Consider the following 26,748-nt stretch of genomic DNA (forward strand, 5'->3'; position numbering starts at 1 on the left):
AGAGCTCAGCAAAATCTTTCTCTCTAAATTCTCATCCCAAGACAAAGGGTCTAGAAATTGCACTGACAAAAAATTCTAGTTGATGTGCTTTATTGTAAAACTATTCCCTCTTCACTCATCTGGTGTGCTTGACTGAAACAGAAATCAGTTTTATTAGGTAAACATTTGCAAAGAACTCTGTTGTAATCAAGCAATCAATTAACCAATCAATCAAGGGTCGCTCACTAACATCTTGATATTTACATTGCTTAAGTAAAATATTTTTAAACACAAATTCTTTCAAGCAGAGTTAAAAATAAGATGATAATTACCTAGGATTATCTGTGGTTCACATTTTAGGGAGACTGAAAAATGAGTGAGAACTTACATCCTGGATTCAAAAAGACATTATATGAAAAATTAGCATTGGCAATTAATTGGGTTTCACTTGATTTATTATGCATAATGTACATCAAGATTATTACTGATATTATTAGCATGTCAAACCTTAGTTGAACGTATACTATATGTGTAACATTCAGTATATAACTCCCTATACAGTATGTCTTATGATGTGGCATTAAATAAGTTTATGATGGTACGGGCCAAGCATACAATAATACTTCTTTGCAATAGAATACTTATTGTATTCTGCTGCATACTTGCAGAGAAAGTGTAAGCTTGCATTCTTGCATTTGCTTGCATACTGTACATAGTTTTTCATGTTCTCAAAAAAATAAAGCATTTCCCTTACACTGAAATTGCTTGTGCAGTACTGGAATTTCAGAATTGATTTGCAAGAAATGGTATGGAAAGAGTGGCGGCACAGTGGCTCAGTGGTTAGTATTGCTGCCTTGCTAGGGCCCCCTCGGGTTCAATTCCAGACCTGGTGTGCTATTAACATGGAGTTTGTATGCTTGCCTCGTATTTTTGTGGGTTTTCTTCCACAGTCCAAAGACTGATAGGTTAGTTTGCTTCTGGGAAAAATGGCCCTGGTGTGTGTATGTGTGTCTATGTGTGCTCTGCGATGGACAGGTGTGCAGGTGTATTCTGACTTGCACCCGTTGCTTGCCAGGGTAGGCCCCATGCCCCCTGCAACCCTGAATTTGAATAAAGTGATTAGAGAATGGATTGATGGATGGCATGAGAAGAATGCTGCAACTTTGGCTTCAGTCGTCAGCCATTGTGTCCCCTCTATACAGCAAGTTAGGATTATTGTTTTTTGGATCATGAGATGTCTTTGAGACGTCTGGTATTTCTGGAAGAACAGAAACTAGAGCCTGGCTCATTAAAGACACCTTGACAATACAGTACAAAGTCTTACAATGAGGAAGGTCCACAGAGTAAAAAAACAAAACTTAAAGATTAATATAATTTCGAACAATATAAAGGGGCAAAAAGGGGCACGGAAGACAATTTAATTCAGTACTAAATATAGTTTAAGTCATATACAGTATTTCACTGGATCCATTGTGATTATTCAAATGTATTATTTTACATTTGTGAATTCAGCATCAGTCTAGGATTGGACATATAACCTACCATAACTTTAATTCCTAAAAAAATACCAGTGTACTTCCCAAAAGCTTGATGAGTTGATTTTAAATTCTTCTGCGGTTGGGTTCCTTGGAAAAGTTTACTCACATTGAAGAGATCATCTTTAAATTGATAGCTAATTTTCCCAAGCCACCATGTACTGTATACCAGCAGCCATCTGCTCCAGAAACATCATGGTCTCAGGAAGAAAGACCATATCAGAGAGTTGCAGTCTCTAGCTATATATACATGCAACATTGGGTGGGGAGGGGAGTCAGTGAGGGGTTAGGAAGTGTAACCTCTTGAATGAAAACATCCTAAAAAATAATTTGAGATACAAGAAAGTGAATAAGCAGAAAATGTGCTGATCATTCATATAGATTCAGATAATTGTTCTTCACTAGTTCAGTTATTATTACTAGGTGTTTTAGTGGTATTTAAAATATTTTTTCCAGTCACTTAAAGGAAAAATGCATTCTTTCCTGTACAATTTCAAAGTGTGATGTGACCCAATTTAGAGTCACTGCAAGTATGTCCTTCCTTTGTTCCCTGAAATACTTTTAAAATCTTTGCTAGTAAGGAAACAAAAGCTTATCTCACTAGACATCTATTACTGGTAGAACAGAGAATTATATTGGATATAACACTGCACTTACCAACATCAGTTTCTTTGTGATTTTTAATAATTTCAGCCAGATCGAAATTCCCAGCAATAATAGCCACCTGAATAAAACACAAACAAAGAATTGGAGGAAAAGTTAGAAGGATGTACATCAATATTGCATTAGCAATCTAGTAATGTGTTTTTTTGTTAGAACACTTTTGGGATCAAACAGTCTTTTGCTTTATTGCACTGTAATTTGTGCACTACTCAAATGGATAGAGAGTACATCTAACCAACAAGTATGGAACTGGAACTTGTGAAGATACAGTACTGATAAGAGGATGAGCAAACCAACAGGCTTTGGGAAGTTTGTCATGTTTAGTTAATAAAATGTACGACATACAGTAAGAGCAGTAGATCAGATTTTTAAAAATAATAATATTAATGCTACAGTTTAAACTGTATTTTAATCATTTGGATAATATGTTTGCAAGCTCAGCAAAGACAATCAGATACAAAACAAAGAGAGACCTAATAAATGTAATAAAGTTTGTAAAATATAATTGAAATTCTAATTTTAAGTTTTTTTTTTTGGTAGTGTGGAATCTTTTTGGGATGTAAGGAAATGTTCAGATGAGAAAATCAATGAACTCATTCTTTTAAACCTAAAAAACAGAGAACCTCAAGTTTATTTTAGATTTTCTCACCAACATTTCTAAATTGCCAACACCAATATTGCCGTCTTAATCATGTACTTTACATTATTATTTAACAGTTACCATATGTTCTTAAACAATATTTCGATAACCCTTTTCTTTAAGTGTGTAATTCCACTGTAACTTAAAATAAGATATAACTTTATTGTTCATTTAAAAGGGTCAACTTCTGTCTTTAGTGTCACCATAAAAACTACAAAAACAAATAACACAACATAAAATAAACTTGTTAAAACAAACAATACTTCCAGACATGCAAGAATACAAATATACACATTTTTCTTTGCCCATATTACACTACAATTATACATAATCTAATAGCTCCATTCTAGAAATAGTCACTTAGCTATTTTTAACATACCTATTGCACAGGGAACCAAATAATTCTTGTATACAGATTTCTTGGCAACAAGTGGTTTAAAACACCTCCTTAACGATGGCAGCTAGAAATGGGAATGAATACTGTAGGTTTGGAGGGGTTGTCAAGGATAAACTGAGCTTTCATTTGAACTGCAATACAATCATCTAATACAACTCTTTCAGCTGTTTCTGTGGTTGACCAATTATTTTACTAACACGATTAAGAATTCTGGCTAATTTCCTTTTAGTCTTAGTACTCAGGCTACTGTACCAAACTGTGAGACCAAAAGTAAAGATACTTTCTACTAACATTCTATAAACCCTCTTGAACATGTTTTGACTCACCTAAACCCTTTTAGTTTCCTGATAAAAATACACACTGATTAGCCTTCTTAAAAATGTGTTTGGTACTCTATTTCTTATGCAAAGTTTAAATGTTAATTTATTACTTTTCTTAAGTATATGAAACACTAAACATCTTCCACAGGCTGCTAAGGGAGAGAGGTTTAAAATCTGAAGTATTACAGATGTATCACAAGTAGCCAGTTATTTGGTTTTATCACATACGATGCATGCTTGACTTAAGAAATGTGTAATGTCTTAGACCATAAGAATATATTTTCATCCCTCCAGGATGTCAAGAATTTTAACAACCAGACACCTTCAAAGAGAGGCAATGTTTCCTATGATTTCAAGTGTACTCAGATAGATAAGTGTCAAAGAAATAACAATTACATGGAGTTCCTTGATGATCAGGGAAGTTTATGTAAATCTTGTGTAAGCAAAAGCATCCTAAAAGGTTTCATGCTGTTAAAAGCACACAGGGAAGAATAAAGAAACATTTATACAGAAGAATATTTCAAATACATTCACTGAAATTTCCTAACTTGACTATAGATGGTAATCAAAGCTGAACATTGTGACTGTCACATAGCAAGTCTATGGCTGGTATTCTGTGGCAGATTTTAACAGTTCCTTGTGATTCCAGAAAACCCATTATGCGGCCCAAGTCAAATTGTGCTGACTTCTGCTGATATGATCCACTGGCAACATCTAATATTTAATATCATTTCGCAGTGTTTGAGTTAGGAAAATATTTGAATTTTAAAACCAAGACTACACAACACCTTTATGGTTAGTAGTGATGTTAAGTTTATGTTTAAGATGATGAAATATATTGATCATAATCTTTATCTTTTCTACACATACAATGTAAAGAATGATAAGTACTGTATGACACAATTATTTTACCTTTACTGTACCTCTTTTCCTAGGAGGCATTCTTTCTTTGTGAAGGAATTTTGAAACTAATCTACAGTATAATAATAATAATAATAATAATAATAATAATAATAATAATAATAATAATAATAATAATAATAATAATAAAACTTTATTTTATATAGCACCTTTAAAGGTGGCTTCTCAAAGCGCTTTACAGGATGACAATAACAATAAATAAGAATAATACATTAATAAATAAGAAGAATACACAAGATAAGACACAATTACAATTACAACAATACAATAATAACAATAGAGGAGACCGTGAAAGGTGGTACTAAGAAGAGCAGAGGGGTGAATAATGGAACCAGTTAAGTAAAGGCTTTTCTGAAGAAGAAGGTTTTGAGTCTGGATTTGAAGGAGTTTAGAGAAGGTGACTCTCTGATATCCTTGGGCAAAGAGTTCCAGAGCTTGGGGGCATAACAGGAGCAGGCCCTGTCACTCATAGAGTGTAGACGGGATTGGGGGACAGTAAGGAGGGCAGAATTTGAAGAGCGGAGGTTGCGAGGAGGGGAGTAGGGCGATAGTAGTTCAGACAGGTGTTGAGGTGCCAAGCCATGCAGAGCCTTATAGGTGAGCATGAGGATTTTAAAGTCTACGCGGAATTTGACCAGAAGCCAGTGAACAGGCATTACAAGGATAATCAACTAAGCAAGAATAATATCCGAAAAAATTATGACATGGTTTATTTTTTAGGTTCCAATGGTTCCAAACTAGAATTTTAGTATCACTAAATGTTGTGTATGTGGAATGCATTATAAAAGTAAGATTACATGGAAGAGTTGCAAAAACAAAAAAAACAAAAAAACATTACCTCACATCACTTAAACTGGGCAAAAGAAGAATGAAAACAAATTCAGGGCTGATTAATCCAATTTTGTAACAACCAGATGCAAGCAACAGCAGTCTGAATAAAGAAAACTAGAGAGCAGTGCAAATGAATGCTGACAATGCAAAACAAGGGCTCGGTTATGAGGCTCACAAAGCTGAACAACCTGTGAGAATAAACAGAACAGAAATAAATGTAAAAGCAAACATATATGTGGTGGTATCTTTTTCCAGGAAGAAAATACATTACCGCTGAAATACTGTACAACAGTAAAGAAATATGACATTTGTAGTCAACACTGGCAATAGTTACAAATATAAAATTGGAATGGGCACCTCATAGTCCATATGTGAACACCATGAAAATGAATCATGAAGCAAGGTTTTCTGGGATTATATGAAAGTAATAAAAAACGGTATTTTTTATTACTAAAGAAGATCAGAAACAGCAAAAACTGCAACTACTGTACAAGAAGTCTATTCTAGTAAAAAGAAATAACTCAGTTATATACTGGTAGCAAGAAAAAACTAACACCAGCTTTTCAGTCAACCAAAAGTGTACATGTAAAACATAAAAAAAATACAATACACATGGTACACTCGCCCTGTCTGGATCAGCAGGGAGGCACAAGGTCTACCTCGCTCTGTTATAATGGGGTGTATAGAAGCTGCAGTGGCCGGTAATCACGCCTCCAGATCTCCGAGGTGCCAGATAATACAGAGCACCCGGATTTGGTGAAATCTCTCACAGTAGCAGGTGCTCTGAGGCTATTTAAATCCTTTGCTGTCTCTTGTTTGCGATCCAGCAATAAGGACTCTACCCCACGTTGTGTCCAAGCGTAGGCCTTTCTTGTTCCTCGTTTCCAGTTCTCTAGGGCTCCGCCTGGGAGCTCTGCCAACAGCTGAGAGAAGGGATCCAACCTCAACAGATGTCTCCACATCTGGCCTAATCTGTGGAGGAGACCCCCCCCCCCCCCCCGAGGACATGTGACTTGAAGCTGCAGGCTTCTGGTGCCTTCCGGTCTGATGCCTCAAACTGGAGTTTCCTGCCCAGTCTGGAAGTGGACCCCTCTCTGCTGAGATGGCTACAGGATTAAGCACAGCTCTGGACTTTGGTGGCTCATCCCTGTCCTACACTCTGAGTCCCTGTTTTTGCTCCACTCTCGGTCCATCTGTCTGCACCCCAGGTTACTCCAGCTGGATTTCCAGTATTTCCCAGGAGCCCAGCTGCAGGAATCCAATCCGAAGCTGATGAGAAGGACACCGCAGTGGTGCTTGCTCCTAGAGTCTGTTCGGCGGACTTCAGTGGACAGTTTCGCTTCAGGCTAGCACTGTGTTGTGTCAAGCCTGTTCTCTCCATCCAAGATGAAGTGACCTGGCCACACCCTCTGGACTGTCAAGCCCTTACTCTTGGGTCTGTAACACCTACAGTGCCGCCTCATTTCCTGGAGGGTGGCGCTGGTTGTAAAATATACTGTATAATACATACTGTTCATAACATACCTTTCCACTTTTTCAGACACAAGAATGTTGTACATAGTGATAAAGAAAAGACAAAAAAAGGATGAAGAACTAAAAAAAGAAGAACATACAGGTTAAAAAAATATTATGTAGGTAATATTTAGTTACCTTATACTTGATTGCATTACGACAACCTCACATTCACTTTGGAAAAAATAGTGGCAGTAAAAAACTAAATTGCATTATATCCAATTTACAGTGTTAAAGTGGATAGTTTCTGGCACGACTCAAACTGCCATCAAATGACCCCTTTCTGAATTTTGTGATAGTCCTAGCTGGAAGGTAGAAAATTTGATTTCAGTTGCAACTCAGGTCGGTAAGAAAAACTTAGTTTAGAAGTTTAGAAAGCTAAGTACTTAAGAAGTAAAGTGATAATAAATATACTATTATATTTCACAATGAAGATCATACAGCAGCTTCAACTTGGCAATACAGTACAGGGCCATCTGGTATTAAACTATTTTGTTATTTGTTTATGCAAAGCAATTGCCAACTTTTTTCATAATTCTAGGGTTTTCAGAGATTTTGTCACAAAAACGGAATGTTGAGCTTTTTTTTCTTAAATTATTATGTGTTGGTGCTCATTAAAATCTGCATATTCCACTCTTATGCAGAACGATACTGTACATATAGTATATATTGCAGGCTTTACAGACATGTACAGTATCTACAGTAAATAGAATACTAAAAATTGTTCTATCAGATATATGGTAATTTACAACTAAATTTACAATTTACATTTTTCACATGACCATTTCCTGGGTTCTGTGCTCAGCTGTACTTCCAGTTTCCTCACCCAGTGAATTTCTAGACAGAGCAGAATGCCCTTCATTTCCTCTGTAATTGCTTCTCTTTCTCTGTAACACGTTGCACTGCACTGTTGCTGTTTTTCAGTTCTGTTTCCTTTTATAAAAACACTTTTCCTTGAACTGTTCAAGTGTTACTGATGCCTTTAAAGATAAGCACCTTTTTTACAGTGACACCACCCTCAGCTAGCATATTTTCCTGTGACAGTATACATTAAAAATCAAAATCAAAATGGTCTTTTACATCCTACTGTTATTCCTTATCATTTTTGTATATTGTAGCTTTCATACACAATGGATCACAACACTGACTTTCCAAGACACTCACTTTGATGCTAAACATTAAAAAGGATGCTTCAAAACAAACCTGCATGAAGTGAAAAGCCTTCACTGGGGAGAATCAGAATGTTTGACCCTATCTATCTGACAATCTGAGCAAATACAAATAGTATCTTCTGATAGTAAGCACCCTCAAAATAATTCACAATAAGTTGTATAAGAATACTAAATACTAGAACTCTAGAATACTACATTTATATTAGAAAAGAGACAGATTATACAGAAATATAATTAGGGTACCCTATGTTTCTTAAAAAATATAGCAAAATATAAATACAGAATATTTCTATTAACTATAATTAGGTATTAACAGTATGTTATTTATTTATGCAGAGTTATTTGCAATCTCCAAACTAAAATGTTATTCTTAACTGTTAGGAAGTAATATAATTTCCGTCTATATATATATCAGTGGGTTGTTTAAATGTGCATAATACTGTATGTATGCTGCATTATAATATACTGTTTTTGCTAAGGCAAAATTATTTTTAATCACATAATTAAATATAACTACAGTAAATGTAAAGTAAGATACTAATGTCTTTACAGCGGATCTTCTACACTTCTGTGTTTATTATCTATTATTTATTTTAATATTCAATGGTGTAACACATATATTTACATTAATAAAAAGACTAGACAAAATAATTAACTATTATAAATTCCACACATAGATTTCCTATGTCTGAGTTAAGACACTTTCATGGTGAAAGAGCAACTCAAATAGAAAATCAAATTTGGTTTGAGTGGCAGAAAGTGAGATCTTACATCTAAACAATATCACAGGCATACATTAAAAAATGGCAGAGCATAGACATGTGATTCAGGAAACGAGAAGACAGCAAGAAGACAGACTAAGAAAGTCTGCTCTGTAGATCCAGTAAAAAGAAAGACTATCCACAAAAGATTGGAGTTCCTGGAGAGGGACCGATGACCACAATCATACTTCTGGAAAGGGCTTATTCAATGTCAAAATTCAAAGTATCATGCATGAAGCTCCTGAGACACATTGCCACAAGAGTTGGGATCTTTCACAAGAAGCTGATTTAAGCACATTTTAGCGTGGAGTTTACTGAAGGAGACAGCCAAAGCAATTGAAAGGGTTAGTATTTACTGTAGGTTCTGGGGTGGTTTATAATAGGAAATGAAAACTGATTCTCATTAAATTGAAGATGTTTAATGCACAGAAATAGTGGTTTCCTAATCTGCTTGCAGCTGATTTTATCTACTACTGAACATTTTTTTTTCTCAGTGATGCCGTGACACTGATGACAGAAAATTAAATTTGACTTGCAGCACAAAAATGAAAGTAATTAGACATCTGGCAAAAGCTGCTATTTAGCAAACAGAAGCCAAAGGGTGGGAACATAATTAGCGTACGAAAAAAAGTGAGGAAATATTGTAGCAATTAAATAAAAGTTGGCAAACACAATCCTTGTGTCTTAATGTTTTAATCAATTTAATGCATGACGCAGTGCAAATCCAATCATCAAACTTGAGAAATTTCTGTCTACATATTTCCCTACTTATATATTGTACATACTGTAGGCTTGCAATGTTCTGTTTGTTTTGTTCTGAATTTTACAGGCATACATGAGTATAGTGTATTTCCAGTTACAGTAATAGCTTTGTGGTGGTGGGCAGAGAACTGCCAGTATAACTTTGTTATTAGTTACAGATTTTTAAAATTATATTTTGAAACATCAAGGCAATTGAAAGCTACTTACTTATAGGCTCAATAGCTGGACCTGGTGTTTTTCAAGACTCTATTATACAAATGCATACCTGCATCCTAATTTTTCCCCATTATTAATATATGACTTTTTTTTTAAAACAATTTAAAACAATTGGCTCCGGGGTGACAGCTACAGTACATATTTTTTTTATTATCCTTTAACAGTACTACTGGTAATTTGGGAGAATGACTCCTTTTCTAATCTTGCTGTGAAATACGGAAAAAATGTTTTGTTAAAAAGATTATAAGATGCAATAATACAAATAGAATGGATGATTTTACAATAAAATATACCTGAATCCTATACATTTTTAGCTATAAATCATCTGCTCATTCAGGGTGAATTAGCAGTTCCTTTTTGGTCTTTGTGATAAACATACATAGCATATTTGGCAAATTTTTCAGATGAGCAGCTGGAATGGTACATCCTTATATTTACTGTATACTGTAGGCGGTGGGATGGGATTATCTGACTCAGTGCTGGAAATGTCATTTCTTCTCAAAGAATGAAGGCTTTCTGAGCCATACAACAGAAGCTCCTGTTTATACAGTGTAGCTTTCATCTCAGTGAATCTCATCTGGGGAGTTCACCCCATACTGAAACACAATGCAAATGTAGAAGTATTTCCACAGTTATTGGAGAAGAATTAACAAAATGTTATTGTTCTAAAAAGGATTTTTGCCTCACATTAGGGCACAATAGTAAAAAAAAATGTTCTTGGTTTTTGTCACAGTGTATGCTGATACATTTATGATACATGATACATGATACATTTATGCCATTTTATCTTCAGGCTAGGAGCTTTTGTAATTTACAAAATAACAAAAACAGTATTTTTAGAGCTTTTTCTTCTTCTTAATATACTGTATTCCAAACAAATTGTTGGTTTTCCCAGTAATAACACAGAAGAAGACATCTATATCATATATCCAGTATGTGAACAATCTGACTTTTGTTAATCAATATGCAAGTAATAAAAGCTAAAGTAGCAGTTAATTGTAATTTTCATGCTGTTACAACATATCACACGTTATAAAGAATTTATAAATGGAATTTTCTGTGTTACATTTGAAAGACACGACCATACTTGTTCTTTTAGTACTTTCAGTGTGAGATCTAACAAACCTACATCCACAGATAACTCAGAAATGAAAAGCTAACTATACGGACCAAAAACTATTTTAAATTTGTTCTTAGTTTGTGGGGAATAAAAATATTTCATTCTTTATGCCTCTGCTGTACTAAAGGTACAGTAATTATCACATTTTGACAAATTAGCATTTCTTCAATAGACAAACACTTATACTGCTTGCCTGATGGTAAAGGATATTTCTCTTTCTTTAAGGTGTCAAGCTCTTATGCCTTGTGCATAAATAAATTATTTTTTTAATATGGATTTGGCTCAAATTTGTCTTTCTCAGTATTTGGGCCTACCATAGAGGTATATGTCTTTATAGTCTGTGCTTATTTTCTAATACCACTAGCAACAACATACAGTATGAGTATCACACATCCTGAACATGACAGTGATGGTTAAACAGTGAATAAATAAAATAACAATAGTGAAAGGATTTCAAGATATTTTTAATAAAAAGAATGAAATAAAATTAAGATTAATTAGTTATTAATAAATGCTAAGAAGCAATGGTGTTTTACAAACTATCTCAGCCATTAGGCAAAACAGAACGTATTCTGAAATATCCAATGGCACCCAACATGGTAGCACAGTGATTAGCTTTGCTGCCTTGCAGAGCTGGGACCCTAGTTTCAAATCCTGAGATGCTATTTGCGTGTATGTTCTCCCTGTGTTCGTGTGGGTTTACTCTGGGCGCTCCAGTGCCCTCACACAATCCAAAGATGTACAAGCAGGTTAATTGACACCTGGGAAAACTGGCCCTGGTGTGATTGTGAGTGTGAGTGTAGGCTCTGGTTCCCCCACAATGCTGAGTTGGATGAAGTGGTCAAATAATGAATGGATATCCTATGGCAACATTTCCCTTAATTATCTTCTAATTAAGTAGAATAAAGAGATATTTAATTTTGATGTGGCACATACTGTAGCTCAGAAATGTGAAGAACCCAGTTCTGTCCCAGGTATGTTATTGATAATTAAATTATGAAATATGTGAAAAGAGATGTTTGTGACCCATACTTTCCAAAATCAGACACCAGCTCTTAGAAGCTGACAATGTGTTATACAGTATATTACACATGAGAAAAGGGAACTATTGAAGTTTTGTTTGATTTTTCTTGTAAAAATTGCATGTGAGCAAACAACTTAGATCGGGTCACAAAAATATGGATGACATAATGAATGAGCTAAAATAAGAGAACAAATGTTTTCCAGGCTGTGACTTTTGGGAATCGATTGTATAATAACCTGCTCAACTAGTTTGGGATTTCTGAGACTTTATGCAGCATAGACTCAGCATAACAGTCTTTTCTGAGAGTCCCTTGACCATATGTTTTTGAAATTCCTCGTCGTCCTAATGTTCAAGAAACTGTTAAACTAAAGGAATAAATCAAGCTTATAATATCAAATGAGATTTCAAAAAGAATGAATGCCCTTGAGGCTTGCAAAAAATTGTTTAAGTTAACAAGACAAACGTGGTACTTCATGCTGTCAGCGTAGCAGTTCAAGTGACAGGTTGAGAGGCATGAATTGCTGACCTTGGTGTTTTTCATTTCTGTTTCTCTTGGCTTTGATCATCATGTATAATGATTATAATGCTCTTATCTGTCCATCAAGGCTCCCTAATCACTAACAAGCAAAACCTATCAATACATTTTAATGAGTCTTCTGCATGTTATTGTTAAGAAGTCATGCAATGATTAATATTATTGCACTAGTAATGTGTACATTAATTAATATTACCATAGTTCTAGAGGTTGTAGTAGTAGGGATAATACCAATCATCATCACAGGTCTTGTCCTCATTCTCTAACCTTTACCTCACATTAGAAAAAGTAAAAGCCTCTAAAGTGGTTCAGCCAATGACAGCCTCTGCTTGGATTTCAGGTAGAAGCCTTATATTCTTTAAATAACTTGTCAATATTATTAAAACTGTCCAGGAATCGGTTTCTATAAGCTGTGTTGCGCAACTGGTCAAGCTTGGCCAGGGGTTGGCAGTATTAAAATCAGGCAGGATTCCTACTGTTAGGATCCCAATGAAAAACTTGTCAAACCCAAAACTTTAAGTGGCAGTGAGCCGGCAGTGCGATCAGTGTGTCTGTGTGCTGTATGTACTGCATCTGATTGTTAGCTTTACTGTTCATAGATGACAATACCTCCTGTCCCTGTCCCTTTCTCCAAGGCAGAGTGCTGATCTGATCAGGAACTCGCAAATACAAACCAGAAGTCAAAATTGTTTTAAGAACACAGCATCCTGATGTACGTGAAAGGCAAAACTATCCAATAAGTACATTAAAAAAAACAAATCTATAAACTTTGCATTACAGACAGCACCATGCAGGGCTACAGTGGCTCTTTAAAAGTCACTTTGAATGATGAATACGGTATGGAAATGAATTAACTTTTGCCATATCATTAAGCTTTGGTGTTCTCCATAAGACACAAATATGATATGTTAAAATACAGAAGACCCTAATACTAGTGAAACCGTTGCCTGTGGCTGCATATTTTGGCTTTATATATATACAAAAGGGGAATGAGAAATCACAAGATGGCTCAATATTATATATAGCATGATTATGAGTGTAATTAATACTCATAATCATGATATATATACTGTACATATGTGTTTATCTCTTGTATAGTATATGTATCGGGATAGTAAAGTCTAAACTGAGAATTCACTATGAACTCAAATATTAGTATCATTCTCTAGTATTAGATTATACCATATTATACTACTGTGTAGAAAATATAAAACTATAATATTTTATTTTTAATAAAATCATTTTAGTTATGTTTATGTTGAAGAAAATGCTTCCATACTTATTAGACAATGCTTCACCATTCAGATTGGTTTGGCCATCTCCAGATTTAAATCTCATTCAGCATGCATTTTACAAGGTAAAATTTTAGAAGAGAGAACTCAAAACAACTAGAATAAAAGCTTTGCAAAGCCTGTCAAATGATGACTGACTCAAACCCTTCCAGGTTATGTGGCAACAGCTGGCAACAGTCAGCTACTGACATAACCCAAACTTGATCTAGTGATGTAATATAGGGCTTCATCTGGACACCTAAGCATGTCCACTAACAAATTTAATACCCTAAAAATGAATGATTTGAGGCAGTCTAGTGGTATTCAGGTCTGTCAATTTCTTGTATACAAGTTCCACTTTCACAATGGACAACATTATAGAATGTTATAGAACAGTGGTTCTCAAACTGTGGTATGCGTACCTGCAGTGGTAAGCGGAGTGTCGCCAGGTGGTACGCCAAATGATCCTGGAACTGTGTTGTGTGCGCTGAAAAATTAGGACGGGTTTTCATATTTTGTATTTTAATACGTGCCGAATATGCAGCCTACGTACTATGATACAGTGCGTGCTAATACTTCAGTGGACACAAGAGATATTCTGTAATTCTATACCACTCTATAGGAATGCGTGACCAATTGTATTTAAAAAAAAGCTACTGTATCTCCAGCAAATAGGGAGGTAAGAGAATGTGCGTGATTTTGGAACAATGCCAATGTTGTAAGCACAGGAATGCATAGAAATACGTGCTACGAATGCTGGTAATCTTGTAAGCACAGGGAAAGCGTGATAGATAACAGAAAAATATTTAAGAACTGTTCTAAGTTAATTTGAGAAAAATACATAGAGCGTCTCTGTGTTTCGCACCCATGTGCATGAAATTAAAACTTAAAATAAATACGGAAATAAAAACGGAAACGCGGAAAAATGCAAGCTTGCAGATTGCTAAAGCAGGTAAGACACTATTTTTGAAGAACCTTATTTACAGTTAGATACGAGTTTGAGGGCATGTCCCATGAGGACTTTCTGCTCTGTAAGCCGCTACCAACAGGAACTACAGGAGAGCAGATTTCAACTTCTGAATGAATTTATCAAAGAGAATGGCATCGACTGGATAAAATGTGTTGGAGTTTGTACAGACGGTGCTAGAGCGATGACAAGCCGACACAGCGGTGTAGTTGCACAAATTAGAGAGGTTGCTGCAGAAATTAATGGACGCATTGCAACACCCACTGCGAGACTTTTGCAGTCAAGAAAATGCCTGACGATTTAAAATCTGTTAGACTCTGTTGTGAATTGTATCAAGGCTTGAAAAATCAATTCACATCGTTTTGCTCAACTAAACAGGCTCACCCCTCTCACTGAAATAGTGCTTTTTAATAATTTTTATTTGTTGTTACTGTTTTTTTCTGTAAAACACTTTGAGAAGCCACCTTTAAAGGTGTTATATCAAATAAAGTTTATTATTATAATATTTATTATATGTACAGATGCAGCCATTCAAAGTGCGCGGTACAGACACGTACCGGAGGTAATTGGCTACGGTGTCGCGCATTGTGACGCACGATGACGCGCGGTACCGCGGTACATGATTGGTTGACCGACAGGGGCACTCGTGGTCCGTTGGTCTGTCGTAGAAAGATTTACAGTAAACGTCTTTACTGTGCCCGTTTAAGTATTGAATATTTATATGGAATTTTACCACTGAAGGGAAATCTTAGTAGCTGAGCATAAAAAGAATAGGAGCATACTGTAACACGTGTGAAGGCCATAAACGATATTAATTTTGGAACATAAACATACAGTATATCGCTGGTCTCGGTACTTTAAAGAAAAAATACACACCAGTATTCTATTTCTCCCTAAACATTTTAAGCATCGAAGTCTTTAACTAACGAGATACCGGAGTCAACAAGCATACTTTTAGAATTTGATTAAAAGGGAATATAATATGGAATCACGTATCTAAAGAAATTAATAACGATATAATTATATTCATGTACCGCAACACAAGATTAGTACACGCTGTACATTGTCTGTTGATAATGTTTCTGTAGTGCTTTTTCAGCACTCTGCATGTGACCTTGCCGGTGGCACTGTGGGTTAGGTTCCTGACTCCCACGTCACACGGTCTGTGATTGAATCCCACTGTGGAACCATGACTTTTTTTTTAACAAACATTTCTTTGAAAAAATGAAACATTTCCCTTGGTCAGAGATTAAATAAAACCTCACTCGCACCAAACAAATTTATATTTCTAAATATCACAACATGATCGAATTTAAGTCATTTTAATAACAATGAATAGTCACCTAGGCGTTACAATATAAACATTTATATTGATTTAAATCACGTTTTGATTTAAATCGCAAATGGGGGTTTAAATATATGTGTTTTTTTATTCACAATCAGACAAATGCAACATAAATTGATATCTTTGTCTTCTAAGTATCTTAATAAACTTTCAGCATAGCTTTTTCCCCGTTTAGATTTATTTTTCTTGGGATCTTGGGATCAAACGTGGAAAGATTAGATTGTAATCATTTTTACATTGCGGAGTTAAAGCAAGTTAAAGCCTTGATTTTATATTTCACCTTTAAAAGTGGAATCTCAAAGCAAAGCAAATACCAAACACCGATTGTACCCATCTGTCATGCTAATAAAGCACCTTGAATTGAATTGAATTGAGGGAGAGAGGGGGGAGGGCGAGCGAGAGAGCCAGGACAGACAGGCAAATAAGATACACTCCACAGACATTCACAACAGCGACATATCATAAAATGTTTGCACATATAGTTAAGTTATTACTTGGTTTTCAAAGTGCAATGAAATACAATATTGTTGTTGTTGCTGTTATTGTTGTTTTTATCCTGTAAAGCGTTTTGAGAAGCCACCTTTAAAGGCGATATATAAAAGCGCTGAATCTTATGGAATGTGTTCCGCTGGGGATTCAAAAAAAATATTTTTTTTAATCGCGTATCTAAGGAAATAGCAGTATAACTTTGTTCATGCACAAACAGTGGCATGTTACATTATTAATTTGGGTGTCTCTTGCTCCAAATTGCATTTTGAGTGTGGTTTTTGACTTGCAACCCATAAATAAAAGCTGATACAGTTTAGACTTATTTTAAACTGCACAATGGACAATGCACCGTAAATTGCACAAATGCACTTGGAATCTGTCCAAGCCCTACTTTGTCAGGCATTTTCTTTTACTGCAACGGACATAAAAACTCCCTTGCTTTTAACAGAGCGTTTCATAATTTCTAACTACGAAAAGTATTTAAACTGCGACACTTATCATTCATTCCATTCCATTCCATTATCAGTCATCCATTTCTCCCTAAACATTTTAAGCATGAAAGTTTTATGAAACGGTACCCAAATATGCGATTGCTGTATAGAATGAATTTTAATTTATTTAAAATTATTTAACATGAAAATTAAGCTGTTCCGCTTCCGCCTGAGAACAGTCACCCGTTGCTACCCAAAGCAGAAACACAGCCACTAACTAGCAAAGAGAGGACATTAGCTAACCAATATGATAAAGAAATAAATGATTATTTTATTTCTTTTGCACATTTATTTGAACATTTCCATCGATTGTACAAGCACTTGGAAACTGTCCAATCCCTAGTTCATCAGGCATTTTCTTTTACGCTACGGGCATTCTCCTGGTCTGGCACCGATCTGTGTCTTCTAGGATATAATGCCAGCGAACATTTGTTTTTATGTCCACTATGACAGACAATCTCCTTTGCTTTTACCCGAGCGTCTAACCCCTCTGATTTGAGAAAAAAGACGTGCTGGTTTGCTATACATACTGTACCAGGAAGATGATTTCTTTCTATTCGAAACGTGTATTTTAAAAGTTTAAGAAGTAAAAACCTTACAGCGTACACAGATTTCTAAACTGATCAGGATCTTTATCTTTGTCTTATCCATAAAAATGTTCACCGCTCTATCCAGCAAATAAATAATAAACCTTATTTTATATAGCGTTTTAAACGAATAAGTAATTAGATTGCTCATAAACCTAATCGCTTTTTCTATATAAACACAGCGTGATTGCTCTCTGAAAATGCTTTTTCTTTTTATTTAGGCTCAGATTTCAACTATAGATCGTATTATTATAAACTTTCTTGGAAAAATGTATTTTATGTAAACCATGTTTGCTATTAACTCATTTAGGGCTAGAATATGTTCATTGTCTTCCAATCGAATCGAGTTGACATTAGAAGCTTGCCACGCCCGGACTGTTACACCAATGCAATAGCATGTTAAAGCGATTTCATTGAGGAGCCTAGCTTTCTTAACTAGTAAGTACTGTACTTACTGGGTTTTGGAGGGGGGGAGGTGTCTTTCGCTGGAAATCTCGCCCCCTTCTACTTTGAAAATACCTGTGAAACAGGTTTAATTCGTCACAGCCAGCACTCCCGCAGAGAGGGTGGTTGTACTCGTTAATGTCTTAGCCGGAACACATCATTATATCTCATTTTGTATTTATATAAAAAAATCGTTTGCCCAGCTTAACACTATTGCTGTTGTTTTTATCCTGTAAAGCGCTTTGAGGAGCACAGCTTTCTCACCACTTAGATTACTTTTTGATACCATCCTTACACAAAGCAGAAACTTCTTGTATTTTCCGATGACATACAAGTGGAAAGATTACAGATTTTAATAATCTTTTTTCTGAACCAGGGAAAATCTGATCATGTTTCTCTATAACAATAATAAAAAACTTTATTTTACATATCACCTTTAAAAGTGGCATCTCAAAGCAATACAGTAGATTTAAACCACAGATTACAAAGTAAATACCCGGACAAACGCAAATGCGTTTTTAATAAAATGCTTGTATTCATTCAGCAGAGAGAGAGCGTAAAACCTGGGCGTAACAGCTGTTCCTTTTTCTGATCACTCACTCTCTGGATAAACGTCTCACCTGTCCTGTTCTTTGTTTTCCTAATTTGCTGATTATGCCTTCTGCGATCCACTCCTGCCCTCACACCTAAAGAAGACTATTTTAAATTTCTTTGCGCGGTCCATTGTGTAATTAACCCTTGTAAGTGCTGTCCTTAAGGTGATATCACATAAAGGTGATATGTTAAATAATGTTTTTATTATTGTTATAGAGAAACATGATCAGATTTTCCCCGGTTCAGAAAAAAATATCTAAAGTATACTAGTTTGTCACTAGTATACTTTTAATACAGTCTTTGCTGTGCTCTAGAGGATCCTTGTGATATTTCGAGCTCTGGTTGAATGATAAGTGTCGCAGTTTAAATAATTTTCGTAGTTAGAAATTATGGAACGCTCTGTTAAAATTCATTCTATACAGCAATCGCATATTTGGGTACCGTTTCATAAAACTTTCATGCTTAAAATGTTTAGGGAGAAATGGAAGACTGATAATGGAATGGAATGGAATGAATGATAAGTGTCGCAGTTTAAATACTTTTCGTAGTTAGAAATTATGAAACGCTCTGTTAAAAGCAAGGGAGTTTTTATGTCCGTTGCAGTTTTTTTGCAACATGAATATAATTATATAGTTATTAATTTCTTTAGATATGCTATTCCATACTATATTCCCTTTTAATCAAATTCTAAAAGTATGCTTGTTGACTCCGGTATCACGTTAGTTAAAGACTTTGATGCTTAAAATGTTTAGGGAGAAATGGAATACTGGTGTGTATGTTTTCTTTAAAGTACAGAGACCAGCCATATACTGTATGTTTAAGTTCCAAAATTAATATCGTTTATGGCCTTCACACGCGTTACAGTATGCTCCTATTCTTTTTATGCTCAGGTACTAAGATTTCCCTTCAGTGGTAAAATTCCATATAAATATTCAATACTTAAACGGGCACAGTTAAGACATTAAATATACATATACATACTGTATACAGTGCAGTTTTCATACGGTAATATGTTTATGTTCCTAAATCAATCTCTTTTATGAGCATGTGAAAGGCATGGTGAATCACTATACTTTGCATGATTGGAAACAAATGCGTGATTGCGAAATGCTGTGGTGTTACTTTTACAAAGACATTCAATTAAAAAAATAATGTGGACCAGGGCAATACTTTGAGTTTACAGCTTGTCCAAGGTCATTCATTATTAATACTATTAGTAATATCTTCGTTAAAGACTTTGATGGCGACAGCTCAAACATGAGAGGTTCAGCTTTATTAGCTCCACCTTGCGGAAATTCCGGATACTATTATTTTGCTTGCGGTATTATAGGAGAATTTACAGTAACTAGCGGTATTTACCGGTAACTCGCAGTAGACTGCGTAAAGCGCACCGGAAAATAATGCGGTATCGCCCACGCATTTTGAATGGCTGCATCTGTATGTGTGAGTGTGTGTGTTCACGTGCGTTCATGTTGGTCATTGAGAATTTCTGGGGTTCCTATGAGATGATGACTTGTAGGTGGTACTTGGATGCTTTGGTTGGATTAGGGGTGGTACTTGGTCCAAAAAGTTTGAGAACCACTGTTATAGAATATGTAAACATATGTAAACCACAAAAAAAGGATAAAAACATTGGTACAATTATATAGAAGTGATATTTATATTTTAAAGTGTGGCACAAATGAGGTTTAATCATTCACACTTAAATACTAAGTGTTACTTTTTACAGAGCAAGTATTTTTTCATGAGCCAGATGGTACTGAGCTGCAGGTCATGATATAATAATCTCTTACAACTTGCATTGACTTCTTTCCAGATGTTGAGTGTTCTCTGAATGGATGCAATAAGATATAACCCTGCAGGGAAAGAGGCAGACAAGTCCCATAGTGTCCACCACTAATAAAAGATTATATAAATTTTTCTTCAGCCATCTCTCAGTTACTCCTTATGATAATTAACACAAACCTTAACTTTTTTTAACTTGTTATTGAATCTCTCAGTCTCTCTCTTTTCTTGCCTTGTAGGATTTCTCAAAACTAACTTTAATGTGGATCACATCAGCAAATGGTTTCACCTTGTACACAGTACAATGAGCATAAAATGAATACTGAAAAGAGAATTAATTTCTTACTAATTTCATTAAAAATTGTCCCTGTGTAGGTTGTTATTTGTATTGAATATCAAGGCTGAATTTTACATTTTTTGTTTGTTGTTTTAAGATCACTGAAATATAAGTTTAAATTATAACATTTGATTTGTCTTTTTATGCAGTGATAATTTGTTATAATTATGTATGATGATCCACTAAAATTAAACTAAAATGTTGTCTTTGGTGCAGAATACCAGGTTAAGGATGGGCCTGTTTTCATGACAGGTGTTTACCGGTGATTATAAGGAGCCTTGTTAAGAAATGAGAACTACTGTATAGCTTTATAAACCCTTACCATAGTAAATCCTTTTATTATAGACAATGTAATAATGGAGCACAACAAAGTATAGAGAGAACACAGGGAGATTAATTAATGCAAAGAAATGTTAAAAAAAGAACAGTAAAAATAAAGTATAACAAAATTATAAGAAAGGAAAAGAACTACATTTCAATTTTAAAATCTTATTTTTAGAAGAGAAAAATACTACACATAATGTAAAAAGTAACTATTCTACTGTATATTGTGTGTCTGTAACACAATATGTAGCTACAGTATATACTGTACATATTATGTGAACATCAACAACATAAAATGTAATCATGTTAATGTAAAATGATTTCACTTCTCACATTGTACTCATTGATTTTCATTGTCCCTCACCTACAGTATGCTGAGATGACACACAAATTAGCTGAGTGGCAGGTGTTCTAGTCTGATGCCAGAGGTTGTCCTCTGCTGCTTCCTTCAATACTGGCTGTACTATACCGAAAAACATGATTGTACCCCATTTCATGCTTGCGAATTAGGAAATATAGCATTTTATGGAAGAATCCATCCATCAACTTTATCACATTTCACAATACAGAAAAACCTATTTCGTGAGAACATACTTGCACAGCTATGGTCTACATTGATTTCAAATAACTCATCAACAACTTGATGTATCATCACTTACCAACATAAGAAATAACTCTAAAATATTGTTCCTCTGTCATTGATTACATACCGTGCTAGTTTTGTATGAATTGAGTATTAAGATTATTTTAACATTGAAAACATTAAGTAAAATGTGATAATAATGAACTTTTATCATTTAATTACAATAAAATGAGATATACTAGTAAATAACACCACTACCAACTGAATGTTGTCATTATGTAATCAATTACTTGTATATAAGATAATATTGTAATAGAACAATTATATGATTGTGAACTTGAATTGAAAGACTACGATTTCAAAATGAGATTACGATTGTGACCGTGTATGTCAGGAAGTATTACATTGTGGTTTATCTGTATTTTAGTGGGGTGTGTTCCTGGGGGCTGATGTAATTAATCTGGGATTTAGGACCCATTCCAGAACTATTTTGAGTTGGCTTGGGATGTATACTGGACCAGAACAGACGAAACACATTTACTGTTATTTAGCTCTCTATTAGTTTTTCTTGTGAAAAAAATCAAGAATCTAATTTGTTGCCTTTTCGTCTTTATCACTACTGGCCAAACTCTCCTAAACGGCATCTGAGAAATAACCATGAATGGCACAGCAAATTTACAGTAATAGTCTTTTACAACAGCAGATCACAGATCCATTTCCAAAAAAAGATCCCTTCTTTTTCTATCCAAAACCCCAGGATGGGAGTTTCCCATTCATGCCAAACACTGACTGATAATTTTACTACCACTGCTGACTCCATCTATATTGTGTTCTTGTGTTATTCGCACACTCACAACACACAGTCATAAGCCCATCCTGCTGTCACACGAGAAGGTGACAAGAATAACCCCTGCTATGGTAAAGAGAAAGCTTTACAAGTTCTTATGGAGGATTTACTTTTTGAAGACTGTCATAAAGGAAAATAATGCTGCATATATAGCTCTGTACAGGTCAAGCCTTTTGCTACAACTGTATGCAGATTGCATAATCAAAGGACAATCATGAAACAAGGGTATTGTTTCATGATTGGCAGGTATTGTGTGAGGTGGTTTTCTGTTCCTCTGCCTTTTTGTTTTCTCTGTTTAGCTGTTATCATTCCCATGTATGGTCGACACCCCAGAGTTGTCAAACCCTGACTGTGTCAATTGATGGCACTTAGCATAAACAATGAGAACATCTCTGCTCTTGTCCTTATCAAATTTCCTGACTGTGTGGAAACACCTCATCAACCAATTTGTGACAGCAGCTAACACTGCAGCCATACAGAGTAGACTTTGGTCTTTTCAGACCTTTACAGACAAATTCGTTAACACATTTCATGGCTATATTTTCATTCTCTGGGATGAACTACATTGGCACAACACTGTGGTTCTCAAACTATGGTACTGTACACATACCACTTGTGGTATGCAGAGCGCTCCCAGAGTGCCCCCAGACCCTGGAAATTTGTTGACGGGATTTCATATTTTCTATTTTAATAAAATTAGTTTATGTGTCAAATATGCAGCCTACGTACAACGATACAGCGTGTGCTAATACTTGAGTGGACACAAGAGCTACTATGTAATTCTATACCATTGTATAGGAATGCGTCCTACGAAATGCAAGTGACCATTTGTATTTAAAAAAAGTTATCTCCAGCAAATAGGGAGGTACAGTAGGAGAATGTGCGTGATTTTGGAACATCGTAAGTGACGAATTGTATTAAAAAAAAAGTTATCTTCTGCAAAAAGGGAGGTAGGAGAATGTGCATGGCTTTGGAACACTGGCAATCTTGTGAGCACAGGAAAGCGTGATAGATAACAGAAAAATATTTAATGACTGTTCTAGGTTAATTTGGGAAAAATACACCAAGCGTCTCACTTGTGTGTTTCACTTCTGAATGAATCATATTTCAGCTTCTGAATGAATTTATCGAAGAGAATGGCATCAACTGGATAAAATGCATCAGAGTTTGTACAGAGGGTGCTAGAGTGATGACAAGCCGTCACAGCGGTGTACTGTAGTTGAGTTGCATGAATTAGAGGTTGTTCCAGATATGAAGTGGACGTACTGCAACGTTCACAACGAGGCCTTGGCCGTCAAAAAAAAATCCTGAGGATGTAAAATCTGTTAGACTCTGTTTTAAATTGCATTAAGACTCGACCAATGAATTGACATCTGCTTTGCTTGACTAAACAGGCTCACCCCTCTCACTGAAATGGTGCTTTTATATTGTTTATTTTAATTGTTGTTGTTCCTGTGGTCATTCAGTAAAGCTCTTTGAGAAGCCACCTTTAAAGGCGCTTTATCACATAAAGTTTATTATTATTATATTTTTTATATGTGTATGCGTGCGGGTGTTCATGTTGGTCATTGAGATTTTCTGTGAGATTTTCTGATTTTTCTGTGAAGATGACTTGTGGGTGGTACTTAGATGCTTTGATTTGAACGGGAATGGTACTTGGTCCAAGAAGTTTGAGAACCACAGATTTCAGTTGAGTAGCTCAAAAATCCAAAAGGGAGGTGTTTTTTTGCTGACAGGTTTTGTCTGCCTGACATTAATGTTAAAGATTTTTATGAGTCTGCAAAGGTCTCCTGATGTAAGTTTTGTTTAGTTTGAAGCTACTGTAACTATGAACAATCTTACGCACCTTGTAATATATATTGTATTTGTTGAGATATAAGGCTGGCTGTTAAAAATAAACCATGTGAGTTTGAATGTTCACACCATTAAAAGAACCCTGTACTTTGGGAACCCCCAGACTATAAAATATCTTTTTTTTTTAATCTTCATGCTTTAAACAAAACAAGTGACATTATTAATAACAAAGCAAAATTCTTCACTTATTGATACCATCTATCTAATTAATAAATATAATACATTCCAAATGTAACCATGATCCTGCAGTGACCTTGCCTTGACAGTGAAATTGTAACAGTATTTACTGTATATGTGTCACTCAATGCTATAAATTTGTACACGGGTTGCGGGTCTGGCAAAAGAAAATCTCTATATTCCCTTGGTACTGTAATATAATAGTTTCCCCTGCTAGCTTTATTTTGTTTTTGAAAAATCTTAATGCACATGTACCTCTCCTGACAGAATGGCCATATTAAATAACCTCATAGGTTAAAAATGCAAGGCTTCAATAACAGTATTACTCACAGTGGGCCATAGTGTATTCATAAGAAATTCAGTATACACACTGTATTGCATATAAATGCTTCAACAAATAACAGGAGACAGATAGTAAGGCTGCTCTAGACCTAGGATTAAAATACTTTATTACACTGTTCTTGACACAGCAATCATACAGTATCACTAGGAAACGTTAACACAAATCCATGTGTGGGGTGAAATAAAATCACTTTCATTTCAAATAAGAATGGTGTTGAAGTATGGGTAATGTATCTGTATAAATTACTTTTTTTGTTAATAAAATGTCTACATACTGTATATTGATCCATTTGTGATTTTTTGAAGATTTTAATAAATGGATTTCAGAAGAGCCTCTGCATGCCCTGTGAATGTGGAAACTGCATTGTTGAGAAATGAACAATGTTGCCTAGAAGGAATATTTCCCCACGGGTGACAAACTCAATGTGAAAAGGCTCTGTACTGCCTTGTTGTAGCTGAAGTTTCTGTCCATGTTGGCCCACATACATCTTTTGCTGGACAATGATAATGTCAGTGCCCTCTGTAAATGTCCTGTACCTCTGTTGTCCACAGGAACATGTGATTTATGGTCTCATTTACTGTATGCTGTGCCATATTCATTGCTCCACTGTGAATTGTTTTCATGATACATTTGTTCAAACAGGCCAACTAACATTATTTGCACCTCTCACACCTTTTCTTGAAAAAAAAAAGGAACATGTAAGAGGTTAATTTCACACGGAAAAGTGAAAATTGAGAAGACAAGAAGCACAATGTTTCAGCTCTGGGGACTTCTCCACAGGTTTGTGAAAAGTATACGGCCCTTCTGGGATCAGTACAAAAGGTTATGCTGTGGTGATGTGGGTGATGGATCACGAAAGAGTGAGTTACTGTATTACAAATGTGTTGCTACATTAATAATGCACACGCAGAAAGTGAGCTTCTCAGCAGAAAAGACATGGAAATCCATCTCCTACCTGGAATGCTGTTTGACTGTTGTAGTTTTTGATTTCTTTATTCGCACCACGAAACAGAAGAACCCTTGCACAGCTATCCTGGAAAAGATCAGAAATAATAATAAAAAAACAAAAACAGAAAATTGAAATTAATGATAAACGTCCATTTAGTTCATTTAATTTGTAAAACACTACTGTAATGAAATGAAGGATAATAATTGCTTCACATGGTAGAACTCAAAGATAGTGTTATGTTATGGTGCTTTGTAGTATTATCCTGTCTTCAATATACTGTACATTATGCAAAACAGACAATGCTCATTCCCTGACATGGGTCTTCTTTTCCCCTCCTGAATGAGTGAAATGTACTAAATATTTATAAATGCACTGTACTAAATATTTATGTTGACATTATTCTGAAAACATCATCCTTTATTCATCCTTCATATTGATTACTTAGACCAAGACTGCACTACACACCAAGAATTTCCTGAAAGCCTGTGTTCATACAGCAGAATGATTATTTCTAATAGTTCTATTACTGTAGAGTGAATCTCATCTCCAGAACACCACTGTGCTCATTTCCAAAGTGACATCTTATAATTACTCAAGTTTTTTATTCAACTTTTAGAAATCCTACTTAAACACATGATGGCATATATATATATAAAAAGGAATTATAAAAAGTTAAGCAATTTTCTGGTGGAAACGTAGTGCATTCTCTCAGCATTACCCATTGGTACCATAACAAATATTGTCAACTAAAATAACTCTTTGAAAAATAATGAGAACATAAAAGATCTATTATATGTGACCTCCCACTCCATAATATTCAGGTATAAACACTGGATAGGTATTACTATTTATGGAATATAAACAACTTGATAAGAATTCAATAGCTGATATATTGGTGACTGCACATTGTTTTCTAAAGTATGCCAATAAAGTAAGATTCTGTTGCTTAAATGCTCATCGTATTTAATTTATT

At 35.1% G+C, this 26,748-nt stretch overlaps 1 protein-coding gene across 5 annotated transcripts in view; it reads right to left on the reverse strand.

Annotated features, from left to right (window-relative positions):
- Nucleotides 1-26,748, reverse strand: part of shank3a (SH3 and multiple ankyrin repeat domains 3a) — a 666,415-nt gene that overhangs the window by 278,182 nt on the left and 361,485 nt on the right. For all 5 annotated transcript variants that reach the window (XM_088647094.1, XM_088647093.1, XM_088647091.1 and 2 more), the window contains 2 exons: nucleotides 25,782-25,859; nucleotides 2,172-2,238 (listed from right to left, as the gene is read on the reverse strand). In XM_088647094.1, the coding sequence (XP_088503220.1) occupies nucleotides 2,172-2,238; nucleotides 25,782-25,859 (145 nt within the window). The remainder of the gene's footprint in view (nucleotides 1-2,171; nucleotides 2,239-25,781; nucleotides 25,860-26,748) is intronic.

The sequence above is a fragment of the Lepisosteus platostomus genome, chromosome 9 (genome assembly GCF_059453375.1).
Source record: "Lepisosteus platostomus isolate fLepPlt1 chromosome 9, fLepPlt1.hap1, whole genome shotgun sequence".
NCBI classification, from domain to species: domain Eukaryota; kingdom Metazoa; phylum Chordata; class Actinopteri; order Semionotiformes; family Lepisosteidae; genus Lepisosteus; species Lepisosteus platostomus.